Genomic DNA, 15,049 nt, shown 5'->3' on the forward strand with positions numbered 1-15,049 from the left:
GGGAACTTGGCTTTACTGCATTTAAAAAAATTGCTATTGATACTGAATATCTTGGTCAGCTTAAAAAACAATTTTTCCATGTTCTTTGCTCATTTTTCCTATTGATACTCATCTTTCTTACTGGTATATGAAGTATATACCAGTATATGAAGCCTCTGTCATATGTTAAAGTATTTTTTCCCCTAAATTGCTGCTTGTATATGAAGCCTCTGTCATATGTTAAAGTATTTTTTCCCCTAAATTGCTGCTTGTCTTTCAAACTTACTATAATTTTGTCATAATTTTAAAAAGTGATGGGGTCAAATGTTATCACTTTATTTACATTTTTGGCTATGATATCATGCTGAAAAAGATTTTTCCAGTTCCAAGATTAATATCTATATTTTCATTTAGTGTCTTGCCTCAACCCTTACCCTTCCTGATGTCCAGATTTTCTTTTTCTGCCCTCACTGCCTTAAAATTTTTTTTTCTTTTTTACATTTAACTCCTTGAGCCAAATAGGACTTTGGTATAAAAAGAGGAAATATCCAGTTTTATGAAAACAGGCTATTCCAATATGATTTGTTGAATAATCTTGGTTTCTCAACTAAAAATGCAACTTTTAGTATGTATTATATTCTATGCACATAACTGGGTTTACTTCTGATTTTTGTTGTCCATTTCTGGGCCAGTAATCCACTGTTTGATCCTGTATTGCTTTATATAATATTTTAATATTTGGTAAAACACCTATTATTTCTCTGCCCCATAGTATTCTCGAGTGGTTTCATATTCTTAAGTCTTCCAAATATAGACTATAATAAAGATTAAGGACATCTTAAGAATTATCTTTCCATGACTGGCTAGTCAGGAAAATTGGGAAAACAGGGCTATAGCTAGATATTTTTAGAAATTTCTATGTGTTAACTCTAGAACTGTTCCACCTCAAAACATTCAAGAATGTTTCTACTCCATCACTGAAGGAGAAACATTATCTGGTAAACAGAGTAAACCCTTTGGTCAAGCAGTATTTCTGTCTTTTTTGTTTTTTCTTTGTATTTAGTCTAGTAGTGGACAACGTGTATAGTCTTTATCAACCTAGGTAATTTCACTATGGTTATTTTAAGGCAGTTAATCAAATGCCTTTCTTGTTTTTACCTTTCGTTGATCAAGTTGTGTGTTGTGAAGCAGTACTGCAGTCATATTTGGATAGAGTTTAACCATTACTCCAGTGTCTCTATAGTAAGGAAATAAGCCTGATTAGAATAATAAGGAACCTTATTATCTACAGATAATTAAACTGTGGTTATGTTTTCACCGGAGAACAAAGTAAAAAAACACATAAAAACCACTCTCCAGTACATGTTTTTTATAACCATAAAAAGTACGATTATCTAAGTGGGATACTTATTTTTCCAATGGAAAATATACCTTGTATTTAAATACTGATGGATCAAAGGACAGAGAGAAGATAAAGGAAAAACAGGTAGGGAAAAGCTTTTGGAATATACATTCTTTTATATTTCTTTTCATAATATTTTCCAAAAACTTTTGGAATGGCATTAAATATTTTAAAGTAAGTGTAGAATGATCAACCTGTTAAATAGTGATTTAAGGAAGTGAAGTGAAGTGAGTGAAAACTGCTGTCATGTCTGACTTTTTGCAACCTCATGGACTACATAGTCCATGGAATTCTCCAGGCCAGAATACTGGAGTAGCCTTTCCCTTCTCGAGGGGATCTTCCCAACCCAGGGATCAAGCCCAGGTCTCCCACATTGCAGGCGGATTCTTTACCAGCTGAACCACAAGGGAAGCCCAAGAATACTGGAGTAGGTAGCCTATGCCTTCTCTAGTGGATCTTTCCGGCCCAGGAATTGAACTGGGGTCTTCTGCATTGCAGGCAGATTCTTTACCAACAGAGCTGTCAGGGAAGCCTGATTTAAGGAAGTGGGTTAGAGAAAATCGGGTACTTATTTTATTAAAAAAATATCTTTTTTCCTCTAACCTACTAAAATAAGCCAGCCCATTTCTTAGTTTTCACCTGTGATATTAAACAAACTATTCCATTGTCTTTTATGATTCATTTCAATTAGTTCTGAACATTTATGTTACATCTGATAATTTCTTTCTTTTTTTTCTTAAGTGAATTTTCTTTCTTCTGGTGGGAAGGCGGGAGGGAGGGGATGTGGGATCATAGTTCCCTGACCAGTGATTGAACCCACACCCCCTGCAGTGAAAGCCTGCAGTCTTAACCACTGGACCACAAGGGAAGTCCCCAAAAGGTAATTTTCTGATTGAGAAAATTCAGTCTTTTTAGCTACTTTCAAAAAATGAAGTTGAAACTGGCATTTAAAAAATTGTAATACTTAGGCATTTAATACTATCTTTAAAACAAGTTAACAAGAAACTACCAAAAAAAAAAAAAGTACAAAGAGAAAGGAAATATGTTTATTGGAAGGTTAAGATGGTGGGAAATGTGGTTAAAGAAAACAATTCAGTCAGAAAAGTCTATTAGTATAATAATCATCACAGAACCATGTTCATGAAAATCTACAAACTGGTATAGAAAATAAATTTCATCTTAAGAATAATGATTATATGGTAATTGACACTAATCTAAAAACCTTCTACTTTCAAAATAAATAATGCAAATGTGAAGTTAATATGAGGTTATAATATAAAATCTTACAAAAAGTAGCATAGTATTTTAGTTGATATTACCTGATTTCAGTTATTGTGGCAGTGTACACTGCTCCAAATTCTAACTGCTGCTCTTGCTGTAAGTACAAAATAAACCATAAGATTCATAAAGAAAACAGTAACAAAAGGTAGGAAAAAAAACTATCAAAAGCTCAATACTTACATCATCTTTGCAGATATCAGTAATGAAGTCTCTTGCTTCATGCATGGCACTAGGTGTTGGTGCAAAGATAGAAAATGTTTCTTCATCTACCTGGCTAATAGTGACTCCTTTTAAAAAGATAATTTTACATATTGAAGTTAACTTGATCATTCCAGTGGAGAAAAGCCTTAAAAGTAAATTTGAGAGCAGGGGGTGACCTGGAAGTAGCTGGGCAGGGTTGTCTGTTTAATCACAAGGAATCACAAAGGGATTCGTTCATCAACAAATATACATGGCACACCTGCTATGTATCCAACACTGCGCTAGGCCCTGGGGATACAATAGTGAACCAGTTTCCCTACTTTCTTAGTGGGAGAAAACATTAAGTTCTAATTTTGGTTCTGTGCTTTTAATTAGAAGAAACTATAGAACACTTTCCTCACCGTTTCTTGTTTTTCCCTCTTTTTAGAGTGGTCATCGGACGAATGAGGGATGAAACCATGTCATTTCTCAATCTTGGGAACTGCCTGAGGTTATTTGACTTCTTATGCTCCTTCTAGAACCTCAAAGCTGGTAAGTGACTAGGTATCCCAAAGATTGATTCCAGAAAAAAAAGCAAATTAAAGCATACTACTTCTACACATTCTCTAAAGAAAATAAGAGTCTAAATAAATAAGACTAAGTGAAAAATAGAACTCATAATAAGAAAAATTAAAGAAAACTCTTCTAATGTGAAAAAGTAGTTTTTCTAAATGTCTGATTTTAAAATGTTGAAGCAAGAAGGATTAATTCTAAGTCACCCTTCTTGAATATAATTAAAGATGATCATTTACTCATGTCAATGTTACATCCGTTTCTCATCTCATTGAAATGTCAATGTTACATTTCTCATTTCTCAAACGTATTTTTGGAGAGAAACAGTAGAGATGTAATGGCAAACTTACATGACCTAAATAAAAAAATCCCAAACTTCATACAACTCTTACCTGTTTCAGCCTGAAGTTTTTTTAAATGATATCCACCCGGTCCAACAAATTTTGCTCGTTTTGATAACGGAACCTGAACAGTTTCTGAAATGTAGCATAGACAAAAATAGAAATAATTCATATTCATTCATATATATATATATGTATGTATGAACCTAAAAATGTACTGTTCAGTCAAGTCTTGGCTAAGACACTTGTACAAATATTTTAGTATGAAACAGAAAAACAGTTTACTACGTGACTAAGAAAGTTCTTACGTTTCAGATTATCCCCTCAAGTTTAAAGTATTTTAACTATAAAAGCATTTAAATTGTTTTGTGTATAGATTTTTAAAAAGTTTTTAAATAGCAGTGTACTTCCATATAATGTTTACCTTATCAAATCAATAATTTTAATGTATTACCTACAACAGGTCCATTTTCTTTTCTAGATGCTCGAGGTTTTGAAATAGTTTTGTTCATTATCTGTAATATCTCCTTTTTTGCCACTAGAAGAAATAAATACATAATAATCAAAGTTCTTTGCATCTCAATTACCTTAAAAATTCTACTTGTATTCCCCTCTCCATAAATCCTATCTTGAGGAGTCAGTTTGTAAAAATTGAATTTTCACTGGTCATCCACTTTGGTGATAGTCACGTACCTAGAAACTTAATACTTCTTGATTTAGGTTATTACATTAAATTTCATTTTCTAAAGCAGTATTTTAGAATAAGCCTATTTTAAATAATAAGCCTAATGGGAAATACAATTCACATTTAACACATAAACAGTGATGAAAGAAGAATCAGGCATACTGGCTTGGCATACCTGAGGCTTGCTGAATGGCCTCCATTACAATTTTTATTGGTATTCCAGGTAATTTGATGTCAGCCTAATATGGAAAAGCCAAAAAATTATATAAATATTGATTTCTGATATAATTTAAGTGTTTAAAAATAAAATAGGTTCTAAAATACCTGCAATGCAGTTATTCCTTTAGAAGTGCCAGCTATTTTGAAATCCATGTCACCATGGTAATCTTCAATCCCCTTAAACAATTTTAAAAATTATGATATAGTAATAGTTTTAAACAAAAGTGAAATTCACCCATAGTCAGTACAGAGGAATTTTTTAAAATAGCTTTATAAGTAAACTATGTCCTTTAGAACATACATATTTCACATATTAATAAAATAAAAAACTCATGTATTATATACAAAAAAATATGGAGTTTTAAGTTACATATATTTCATTAGAAAATCAGTTTACTTTTAGATAATGTCCCATAAATGCATAAGGACTAATTTGTAATCATCCTAAAGTGAGCCAATGTGAATATTTATACTGTAATATTTGTTTTTAACTCTCATCCTATAAAATACAAGGCAGATATGAAGGAGGAAAGATAAGAACAGAGACTTCTATTTTTCCAGCACTAGCATTCTTCTAAGCACTTTGTTTACAAAGTGTGTGTAATCTTCACCACTAAACATTTGAAAAGGTGAATATACTTGCCAGAATATCTGTCAGCAAACGATAGTCTTCTATTTCACCTTTGTCAGGATTGTTTTTGGTGACCAATCCTATTGCCACACCTGCCACAGCAGATGAAATTGGAACTCCTATAATTGAGAAAAAGAACTTGTTGTGTACAATGTATACATATCAGCCGAACATAGGTTATTCATCGTTCTGCTGACATTTATTTTAATATAACTGGATGGTGTTCTATATTGACAATTATCAAAACTAAGTTAGAGGAAGTCAAAGTGAAAGTTGCTCAGTCGTGTCCGACTCTTTGCGACCCTATGGACTATATAGTTCATGGAATTCTCCAGGCCAACATACTGAAGTGGGTAGTCTTTCCCTTCTCCAGGGGATCTTCCCAACCCAGGGATTGAACCCAGGTCTCCCACATTGCAGGCAGATCCTTTACCAGCTGAGCCGCAATGGAAGCCTTAATAAATCATCGGCCTGCCTCATTTCTTCTTAAATATATAATAAAAGTCCTTTAACATAATTCTTTGTTCTCAACAAAAACTTCTCTAATAATGGCAAACTTAACTTTGAAAGTAATCCATTTCTTTGTGCTTTGCTTTTGGAGTCTTCTTTTTGAAAAATAATCATGTATTTGATAAATCTTTTTAGCCTGAGTTCTTCAGTCCACTTCCCCATGACCACCATTAGATTTTGTGTATCCTCCCAAAACTTATACCCAGGAAATCTAAATGTGAGTCTAATCTTTTCTTTATCTTATTCTTTTGAATAGCTGCAGAGTACTCCCTGGATGTGTTTATAAACTACACAGTAGAAGTGGGGTTACTGAGTTGAAGCGGGTGTGGATTTACATTTCTTATAATGTCAAACTTTCTTCCACAATGTGTAGTATTTTATACTTTTACCAGCAGTATATGATGCTCCTTGCTATTCTACAGTCTTGTTAATCTTTGTTAAATCTTTTGACCTTTGGCATCTGGATGATAAAGATGGTAACTTACTCTTTTTAACTTGATTTCTGTTTTTATGATTGAAGTTGAACTTTTTAAAAATGTTTTTAAATCATTTATATTTCTTCATCGGTGAACTGGCTCTTCATGGCCTTCAGCCTTTTTCTTACATGGTTGTTAGTCTTATTGTTATTGATTTATAAGAGTTTTTAATATGGACTGACCTTTGTTAAATATGTAGACTGTTACAATAAATAAAATATAAATATGAAATACATGATAAAATACTATTTTCTAGTCTGTTGATTTTCTTGTGTTTTTTCTTGTATAGGATATTCTATGTAATCATAGTTCCTGGATTTTGCTTAGAAAGGTTTTCTTATTAAAAAAATATTTTGGCTGTAGTTCATGGCTTGTGGGATCTTAGTTCCCCAACCAGGGGTTGAAGCCAGGCCACAGTAGTGAAAGCACTGAGTGCTAACCACTGGATGGCCAGGGAATTCCCTGCTGCTGCTGCTAAGTCGCTTCAGTCGTGTCCGACTCTGTGCGACCCCATAGACGGCAGCCCACCAGGCTCCCCCGTCCCTGGGATTCTCCAGGCAAGAATACTGGAGTGGGTTGCCATTTCCTTCTCCAATGCATGAAAGTGAAAAGTGAAAGTAAAGTCACTCATGTCTGACTCTTTGCGACCCCATGGACTACAGCCTACCAGGCTCCTCCGTCCATGGGATTTTCCAGGCAAGAGTACTGGAGTGGGTTGCCACTGCCTTCTCCAGGGAATTCCCTAGAAATGCTTTATTTTTTTCTGTCCAAGAGTTTCATAAAATCTTGTTTAATTTTTTAAAAGGAAGTTTAAAGTTCTGATCACTTGAAATTTACTTGGCATAAAGGAATGTGGTAGAGACCTCATTTCATATTCTTTACACCCACAGTTTTAACTATCACCTATAATGCTGATGACTTAAAAATCTATCCCTCCTACCTAGTTCTCTGGTAAACCTAGATCTGTACAACCCATCTGCCTGCTGGATATCTCCAGCTAAATGTCCCTCAGTTCAGTTCAGTTCAGTCGCTCAGTTGTGTCCGATTCTTTGCGACCCCATGAACTGCAGCACGCCAGGCCTCCCTGTCCATCACCAAATGTCCCTAATGCATCTTAAATATGTAAATAAATATAAAATTTTAAATTTCAAAATTTAATCACCCTCGATAAATCCCTTTTTCTCCTGCATTCCCTGTCTTGATTGAAAGCAATGACATGCTAGAATCAACACTTCTTTCCTCATTTCCTTCATCTTAATCAAGTCACAAAAATCTAATTAGAGGTACATCCTCTAAATATTTTTTTGTAGAAAATTTGTCCTTTCCTCCGAATACTGAAATATCCATTGCTACTTCTTTAGTCCAGTTCACACTATTTTTTCCCCTGGCAAGAGTTTCCCTGTCCAGTTTTCAGATTTTTAGCTCCCCTACCCCTACCCCAGCTCCTATTCTCTCCCACGTCATCACCTAGGTCTATCATGTAAGCTAGGAATAACTACCCCCAAAAGAATAGCATGTTCACATCATGCTACTTTTCTCTATAAAATCCTTCAAGTTCCCCATTACTTGCTTTCAGGAACTTTTTATGTAAGTTCTGTGGTCAAAAAGTTTGGGAAATATCCTGTTCCTAGAGATTCAGTATTCACATTAACTTATTTAAGTTTATTTAAACCGTATTAACAAACTTGTTTAATCCTGTGTAAACATTTTTTTTTTTCATAGTATATAATAACATCCTGTGGTACTCTTTTTCATGGAATAGTGAGTTGGGAAAATTTCAAACTCCTTAGTATAATAATGATCTTTCAAATAAGGTCCCAGTGTATTACATCATCACACCTTTCAAATATATTTCAGAAACACACTGTACTGTTTCATAACTTTGCACATGCTCCTTTCACATGAAATATGGGCCTTATTGCTAATATGCCTGGTCAACAACCACTCAGCCTTTAAATTCAAATGAAATGTAGTTGTCTCTATGAAGCCAATTATGTTCAACCAGTTCTTCATCTGTATTGTACATATTTGTGCCTTGTACATATTTGTGTTATCTCTTTGATGTGTTAGTATCTTTATGATTGTTTTTCTTCCTGTAAATTTAAAAAACTGGGTATCCCTGTAGCATAGATAGTGTCTGATGTAAGACATTGCAAGCACTCATGTTATTTGAATTGAATACTATTTGTTGGCTCTTCCCGCAGAATCTGACATTCATTCTTGTCAACTTCTTTTTCTATTTGGCTCCTTATTTTTTAATGTTAACATTTTTTTTTAAGAGATCAAAACTGTCATTTAACACATTATTCACATACTGCTTTTTATCAGTATCTTTTTTATTGGCAGACCAGTATTCTTAGTCAATTCAGTAACATTTTTAGTCAGTTTTTAAGGACAAGGTTTAGGATGGAGCATCTTGAAGCTCCAATTCAGAACTCTCTCCAACCTACTGATCAGATTATCTAGTCCTGGCTGCTCACCCTTCAACTAGTTATACACGGTATACTTATCACCCCTTATCAATTTCTGCATCCTTTTCTGCCAAGGTCACAAACTGCTAAGCTGAGCTGTAGATATACTATACAAGCCCCATCCTCCCTTTGCTCTATGGTATGGCTTGGAGTGACTCTCTTCTACCTCCTTGTTAAAATACTTATACACTAGGGTCACTGTCAAGTTCACTGGGTTATTACACTTTACAGGAAATACATATATCTTTTGAAAGTAAGAATTCTTTGTTTCTTTGGTATACTGACCTCCATGATTTCTCCAATATTGCCAAACTGGTTCAGTTATGTTATCCTGAAATTCTCATTACTTAGGATGAATTTTTGTCTAGACCTGAAGATCTGAATTCATTTAGAGCAGATAAAGACCCTCTTGTGATCTTTTATCTTTCAGTTCACCTTTTTCAGGATTTCTTCTATATTTCCCAATATGAGATTGTAAGAGTGATAAATGCAAGCTGCATGAGACAGAAACTTTGTTTTGTTCACCACCAAGTCCCAGGAGTTTAGATCAGTGCTTGGCACAGAGTTAGCATATAATAAAGATTTGTTGAATTAATATATGAAGGTGAAAATAGAAACGGTATTTTAACCAGCTGCCTTAAATATCAGGTTGTTTTCCTTCCACTGAACAGAACTAGAAAAGTGCCTTTAATTGCCTTTAGCTTTTTTTGCTTTGCCTTGTTTTAAGCTTTTTAGATAATGGTATCATGGTGGCTCTGTGGTAAAGAATCCGCCTGCTAATGCAGGAGATGTGGGTTCAATCCCTGGGTCGGGAAAATCCCCTGGAGAAGGAAATGGCAACCCACTCCAGTATTCTTGCTGGGAAAATTCCATGGACAGAGGAGCCTGTGGGCTACATATGATTCATGGAGTTGCAGAGTCAGACATGACTGAATGAGTGAACACACATTATACACTTACACCATTCTTTCATTTCATTCTTCATTATATCATCCTTTCTATCTTTCTCCTTTTCTGTACGGTAAATGTGAGAACTTATAGGGAACTCTGAGTGTCTTTATGTTCCTCTTCTCTTTCTTCTTAAATAGCATCACTGGTAATTGGCAGATACTGTTTTCAGAGTCTCTTAACATGCTGCCTCTTTCCTTTTTGGTGTTTCAGATCCAGAGATTATACTGAACCACTTGCAGTCTTCCTTCCTAAAGTTCTGTGTACTCTTCTATGAGTGGTGTTCTTCTCAGGGTTTGCTTAAAACAACTGAAAGATTACATAAATTATTTTCCTTTATGGGTCCTAATACTGCTCTTGCTAAGCCAACCTTACTTAGTGAATGGTATCAATTGCAGAGCTCTCAGAAACCTAAGGGGTCACCAAATAAATAATTTCAATTTACTACTTTTAGCCAAGAATAAGAATTTCAGCAGATATCTGTAGTTGAAACTGTGCTTTTTAATTATCTTCCTTCTGGCCTGGTTTGGTAATCTGTAATCTGACTTCTTCAAAGTCTTGCAAAAATACAGTTTTTAAAAATCCTATATTTTATTACTGATTAAGTCTATATTATATAAATAAGCTTTGGTAGTTTTGAGACATAATTCTTTTACCTGCATCCATTAAGGCTAAACTTCCACCACATGCGGATGCCATAGAAGATGACCCTATAAAAATAAAGGAAAATACTTGCTTTAATACTAATTTTTGTTAAATGTAGAAAATGGCTACTGTTAGTTATTTCCTTACAATTACTCATTTATAATCTAAATATTCAGTATTCTTTTCTTCTTTTTAAAAGCACTTAAGGCAAGCTCTCCTAAACCACAGACTACAGAGAGCTGCACAGACAATGTGACAGCCATTAGCAATATGTGGCTAAATTTAAATTATCTGAAATAAATTCAGTCCCTTAGCTGAATTTAGCACAGCACAGAGATAGAGAATTTCTGTCACCACAGAAAGTTCTATTGGACAGCAGTACTAGAGATTCTGCTTCTAAGAAACTACCAGAAAAACCAGCATGCCTCTTTTGTTGCTTAACTAGGAGGCAGTTAAAAATACAGGGCTCTAGTTCTCTCGCTGGTCCATAAGCTATAGCTCAATCACACCCAGTAAAGAACTCAAAGTCCTTTTTTAAATTTTGAACTTTGGTATTTTTTTACAAAATATCTATAACCATTTGATATAGGTAGGCTACATGTTTGAGAATCCTGTGCCCTTTCTGCCTTTAATGATTATGCCACCTTTCCTTGACCTGTGGACCGAGTTTCAATTTAAAGTTGACCTTTGGAAATTTCCTGGCAGTTCAGTGGTTAGGACTCTGTGCTGTCACTGCCAAGGCCTAGGTTAAATCCCTGGCTGGGGATCTAAAAGAACTAAAATCCCACAAGTTGCATGGCATGGCAAAAAAAAAAAAAAAAGATAATTTCTCTTGAAAAAATAAAAAAATAAATTTGACTTTTTAAACCCAGCCTCTCTCTGTGATATCTTCTTATATCTGTGATACATGACAAGTGTCCCCTGCTTAACAGTTCACTATATTCCCCGCCCCCCTTCGTCTTTCCAAGCTGGCCTTGCTCTATGGTTTGTTTATAAAAATAAGGAAACAAATAACCAAAACTTGATCTACTGTAAAAGAGACACAAAGATAAACATTTTTTCATATTATATTGTTTTCAAAAACATTAGGTAAGAACAGAGATTCAGACAAGTATATGATTAAACATATTTTTCTCTTGCAGTGGTTTTGGGTACTACAGTAATAAATGTATTGAAACATTACTTATGAAAAGCTAAAACTATAACAGGGAGTCCATTCTTTTTCATTAGGAAAAATGTTTCAAAACCATACCATTTGACTCTAGTACTTCCGATGTGACTCTTATGGTGAAAGGAAAATCTTTAGGAATAACGGGATACAGAGCTCTCTCAGCAAGAGCACCTAAATTAAAACAGAAAATAATGAGAAAAAAAATGCTAAGTCTCTTTAATAAAATCATGTACATACCAAGATTGGTACTTACCATGCCCAAGTTCTCTTCTATTTATACCAGTGACTTTGCCAATTTCATTAGTTGCATAGGGAGGAAACTTAAACAAACAAACAAAAAAGCACGTACATATACAATTGACATGGAAAGATATCCCATATATATAAATAAGTTACAAATATAAATAGAATCCCATATTTGTTAAAAAAAAAAAAAAAGAAAAAAGTACATTCATACACACAGAAAATGTCTGGACCTCTAAGACATATACCAAACTGCTAAAAGTAGCTATTTCTAGTGTTTATATGACCTGGGGTAGGAAATGGATGGTTATGAGGATTTACAACTCAAACTTCTATAATATTTAAATTGTTAACAATAACAAAATACTATATTTTTATAATACAAGAAATATACATTTTTAAAAAATGCACATCAAGGAAACATCTTTTCCAATAAGGGTATTACTTTAGCCAAGAGTTGCAAACTATTTTATTTGACTGATATACTGTCTTAAAAGAATGTAAACTAGATGTAGTTGTTTAAAAAACAAAAATTTCCTGTAAAAATCTGGAATTCCACTTACTTTAACTAAATATTTTTAAAAAGAGAGATGGAACATGAATCTGATAAAGTCTCTAGATCTAGTGGTCAATTTGCAGGAGATAGACTATTGAACTGTACCATGAGTGCAATTAGAACCCAGGCTGTGGGGAATACTATAGGTCAGATAGCTCTGGGAGTTCAACAGAAAGACTGTAAAGAAAAGAATATGATGGAGGAGAGACCTACAGATTAAAAGAGACTTAAAGAATATCAAATTAAAAAAAAATATGGACAAGACTACACTGTTGTATCTAGGGATGTGTGACAGAAACCCAAGGGTGTGATTACTATTAATATAAAACTTAGAAGAGTAGTTACTTTTAGGGAAAGAAGGTTTTTAAGACTGGGATGAAAAACATGGAAGGACTGACTGGACACGTTCTATTCTATGACTTTGGTGGTAGTTACAAGGATATCTGTCTGATGAAAACTCATTAAGTCATCCTTTGTTTTATATTGATTTTAGTATCTGTATTTTATGATAAAAAGATTTTTTTAAAAAATGAAATAAAATAGCAATACAGCCTGTATCTTTCTCCTGCCTCTGCCCTCACCTATTTTCCCAATTATCAGCTAGAGCTGTATATTTTGCAGGTGCCCTTTTTAAAGACTTTATAAAAGATTTTTTTTAAAGATTGCCATGTGCTCTTCAGTTCTTGATCTAAGATTTACCTTATCAATTATAATTCCTCTCTGGCTTCTCTAGCATCTGTATATAAACCAAACAGGATATTAGGGATTTAAAACCTGTGAGAATCTCCAGGTTTAGATATTCTCTAGCATATATTTTCTACATGAAAGATTCTCTATTAGCTATAGCAGATTCAACAAAATTCAGATGCTGGGATTCTGGGCAGCCAACAGCAGCCACTCAAAAGGCCTGCTGCTGTACACTAGTCTCCCAAACTGTGTGCTTCAAATACTAAAATTAGAGTGTTGTATGGCTGTGTCACGTCTGGTCCTGAGAGGGTAACAGGCAGGAAGGCCAGGGGTCTCCAAACGGAAGAAATAGCCTGCAAGTGTCAGACATTTTTCTCTCTCTTAAGCGGCAGGAGGAAACAAACTAGCGATATTTTTTCCTTCTCTATACAAATTTAAAAGGAGGTTTTTCTTAAAATTCTGTGTTGCCATAATGACACCTGGTTTCACCTGAAGTTAACCAATGCCTTTTTCTTATAAAAATGTTTATCTTAAGCTATGCTAATGTACTATGCATTTACCCCAAACTCTGTCTTCAAGTCGGTTCTGCCTTTTGGGCTCAGAACCTACTTGATAAACCAGTATGTTATACTCCGATATTGTTCCTCTAATCTATGTAAATGAAACTATTTGTATGGTGATCTGCCCTTCTTCAAGATTCAAGTTAATCATTTTATGGCCCAAGATAAACCATTTGGTGCCAAGATTATCCCAAAATACATCTTATGGGTGAGGGGCCTGGTGTCATTCTGAGTTCTGAGACATTCCTTTCTTTCATTAACCAGCTGCTTGTGACTATATAACATCCAGCTGAAGACTAACAGGGGGGTACTCTTTCTGCCCCCTTCTGATGCCTATGTCAGAAGCTTTCTCTATCTCCTTCATACTTTAATAAAACTTTATTACACAAAAGCTCTGAGCGATCAAGCCTCATCTTTGGCCCTGGATTAAATTCTTCTCCTCTGGGGGCCCAAAATCCCGGTGCTGTAATTCAGCAACAACCTTTCAGTCCCTTAGAAAAGCTAATCAAAAACTCAATTACATGTACTGATATCATACATAAAATAATTTAACATTAAATACCTCAGTTCTTTTGCTGCTAATCAACTGAGTAAAAATATGAACATTTAAATGAACTAAAGGGAGATGGTGATTTGCCAGTTGAAGTATTTGAAAAGCCCCACTTGTTGGACATACGTGTGAACAGTTACAACTCTTTGACTAATACACTATTGTCTACTATACTTTAGCCTTTATGTATTGACTCAGAACAGGATGTTGTTGGTTGGAAAGGTATTACTTGTCTCTCTACTCTCTAAATACCTCTGCAAGCATTAAAATAAGTGCCCAAACCTTAACAGATATATGATAAAACTGGCATAGTAAAATGTTAATGGCAGGAACCTAGGTAGTGGATATACAGGTTATCTACTGTAAAAATCTTTAAAAATAAAATACTGGGGAAAAATTCACCTTACCTCATAGTGTAGCATGAAATTTTTATCTTTTATCCCACTACAAACAAAAAGCATAATATTAAAGACACCATGCAGATATAAATTTATTCAATAAACAATAAAAAAAGATGTAAGGGAATTTAAAAAACAACTGGTTATTAAGGAAAATTGGTCTGAAACTGAATATCAGAAGAATTAGAAGGATGAATGTCAGAGACAGTTGTGTCCCCCCACCAGGGTCGGGGCTTTTGAAGGAATTCTATACAGATTTAAGAAAACAATTTTGCTTCAAATAAAGACTTATTTGATATAGATATCCAAACTTAAATACTAAGACAATAGACACATTTTAAAGCATTAATAACTAGTGAGAATCCTAAATGTTATAAATATATCATTTAAATCTCAGTTATGATCTTCTAAGTCAAACATATGAAATGAAAATCAATAACTGAAATGATATAACTGAGAACAATCAGAGGATCGGACAGGCAAAGATTTTTTTCAGGGTTTGAAAAGATTGAAAAGAGAACTGTTACTGAATGTACAACATTG

General features: G+C 34.2%; 1 protein-coding gene and 1 long non-coding RNA gene across 2 annotated transcripts in view; one reads left to right on the top strand and one right to left on the bottom strand.

Moving 5' to 3' along the window:
• The window catches only part of LOC128056024 (uncharacterized), a 35,235-nt gene that overhangs the window by 12,700 nt on the left and 7,486 nt on the right, over positions 1 to 15,049 (top strand). Inside the window, exon 2 of the long non-coding RNA XR_008200140.1 lies at positions 3,291 to 3,394. This is a non-coding gene — a long non-coding RNA (uncharacterized LOC128056024). The remainder of the gene's footprint in view (positions 1 to 3,290; positions 3,395 to 15,049) is intronic.
• The window catches only part of PNPT1 (polyribonucleotide nucleotidyltransferase 1), a 40,986-nt gene that overhangs the window by 2,385 nt on the left and 23,552 nt on the right, over positions 1 to 15,049 (bottom strand). The window contains exons 15-26 of the mRNA XM_052648669.1: positions 14,516 to 14,552; positions 11,766 to 11,832; positions 11,594 to 11,683; positions 10,353 to 10,406; positions 5,304 to 5,410; positions 4,766 to 4,837; positions 4,617 to 4,680; positions 4,211 to 4,294; positions 3,808 to 3,891; positions 2,843 to 2,949; positions 2,701 to 2,756; positions 1,138 to 1,216 (exon numbers count right to left, since the gene is read on the bottom strand). Coding sequence (XP_052504629.1) covers positions 1,138 to 1,216; positions 2,701 to 2,756; positions 2,843 to 2,949; positions 3,808 to 3,891; positions 4,211 to 4,294; positions 4,617 to 4,680; positions 4,766 to 4,837; positions 5,304 to 5,410; positions 10,353 to 10,406; positions 11,594 to 11,683; positions 11,766 to 11,832; positions 14,516 to 14,552 — 901 coding nt within the window. The remainder of the gene's footprint in view (positions 1 to 1,137; positions 1,217 to 2,700; positions 2,757 to 2,842; positions 2,950 to 3,807; positions 3,892 to 4,210; positions 4,295 to 4,616; positions 4,681 to 4,765; positions 4,838 to 5,303; positions 5,411 to 10,352; positions 10,407 to 11,593; positions 11,684 to 11,765; positions 11,833 to 14,515; positions 14,553 to 15,049) is intronic.

The sequence above is a fragment of the Budorcas taxicolor genome, chromosome 11, assembly GCF_023091745.1.
Source record: "Budorcas taxicolor isolate Tak-1 chromosome 11, Takin1.1, whole genome shotgun sequence".
Classification (NCBI taxonomy): domain Eukaryota; kingdom Metazoa; phylum Chordata; class Mammalia; order Artiodactyla; family Bovidae; genus Budorcas; species Budorcas taxicolor.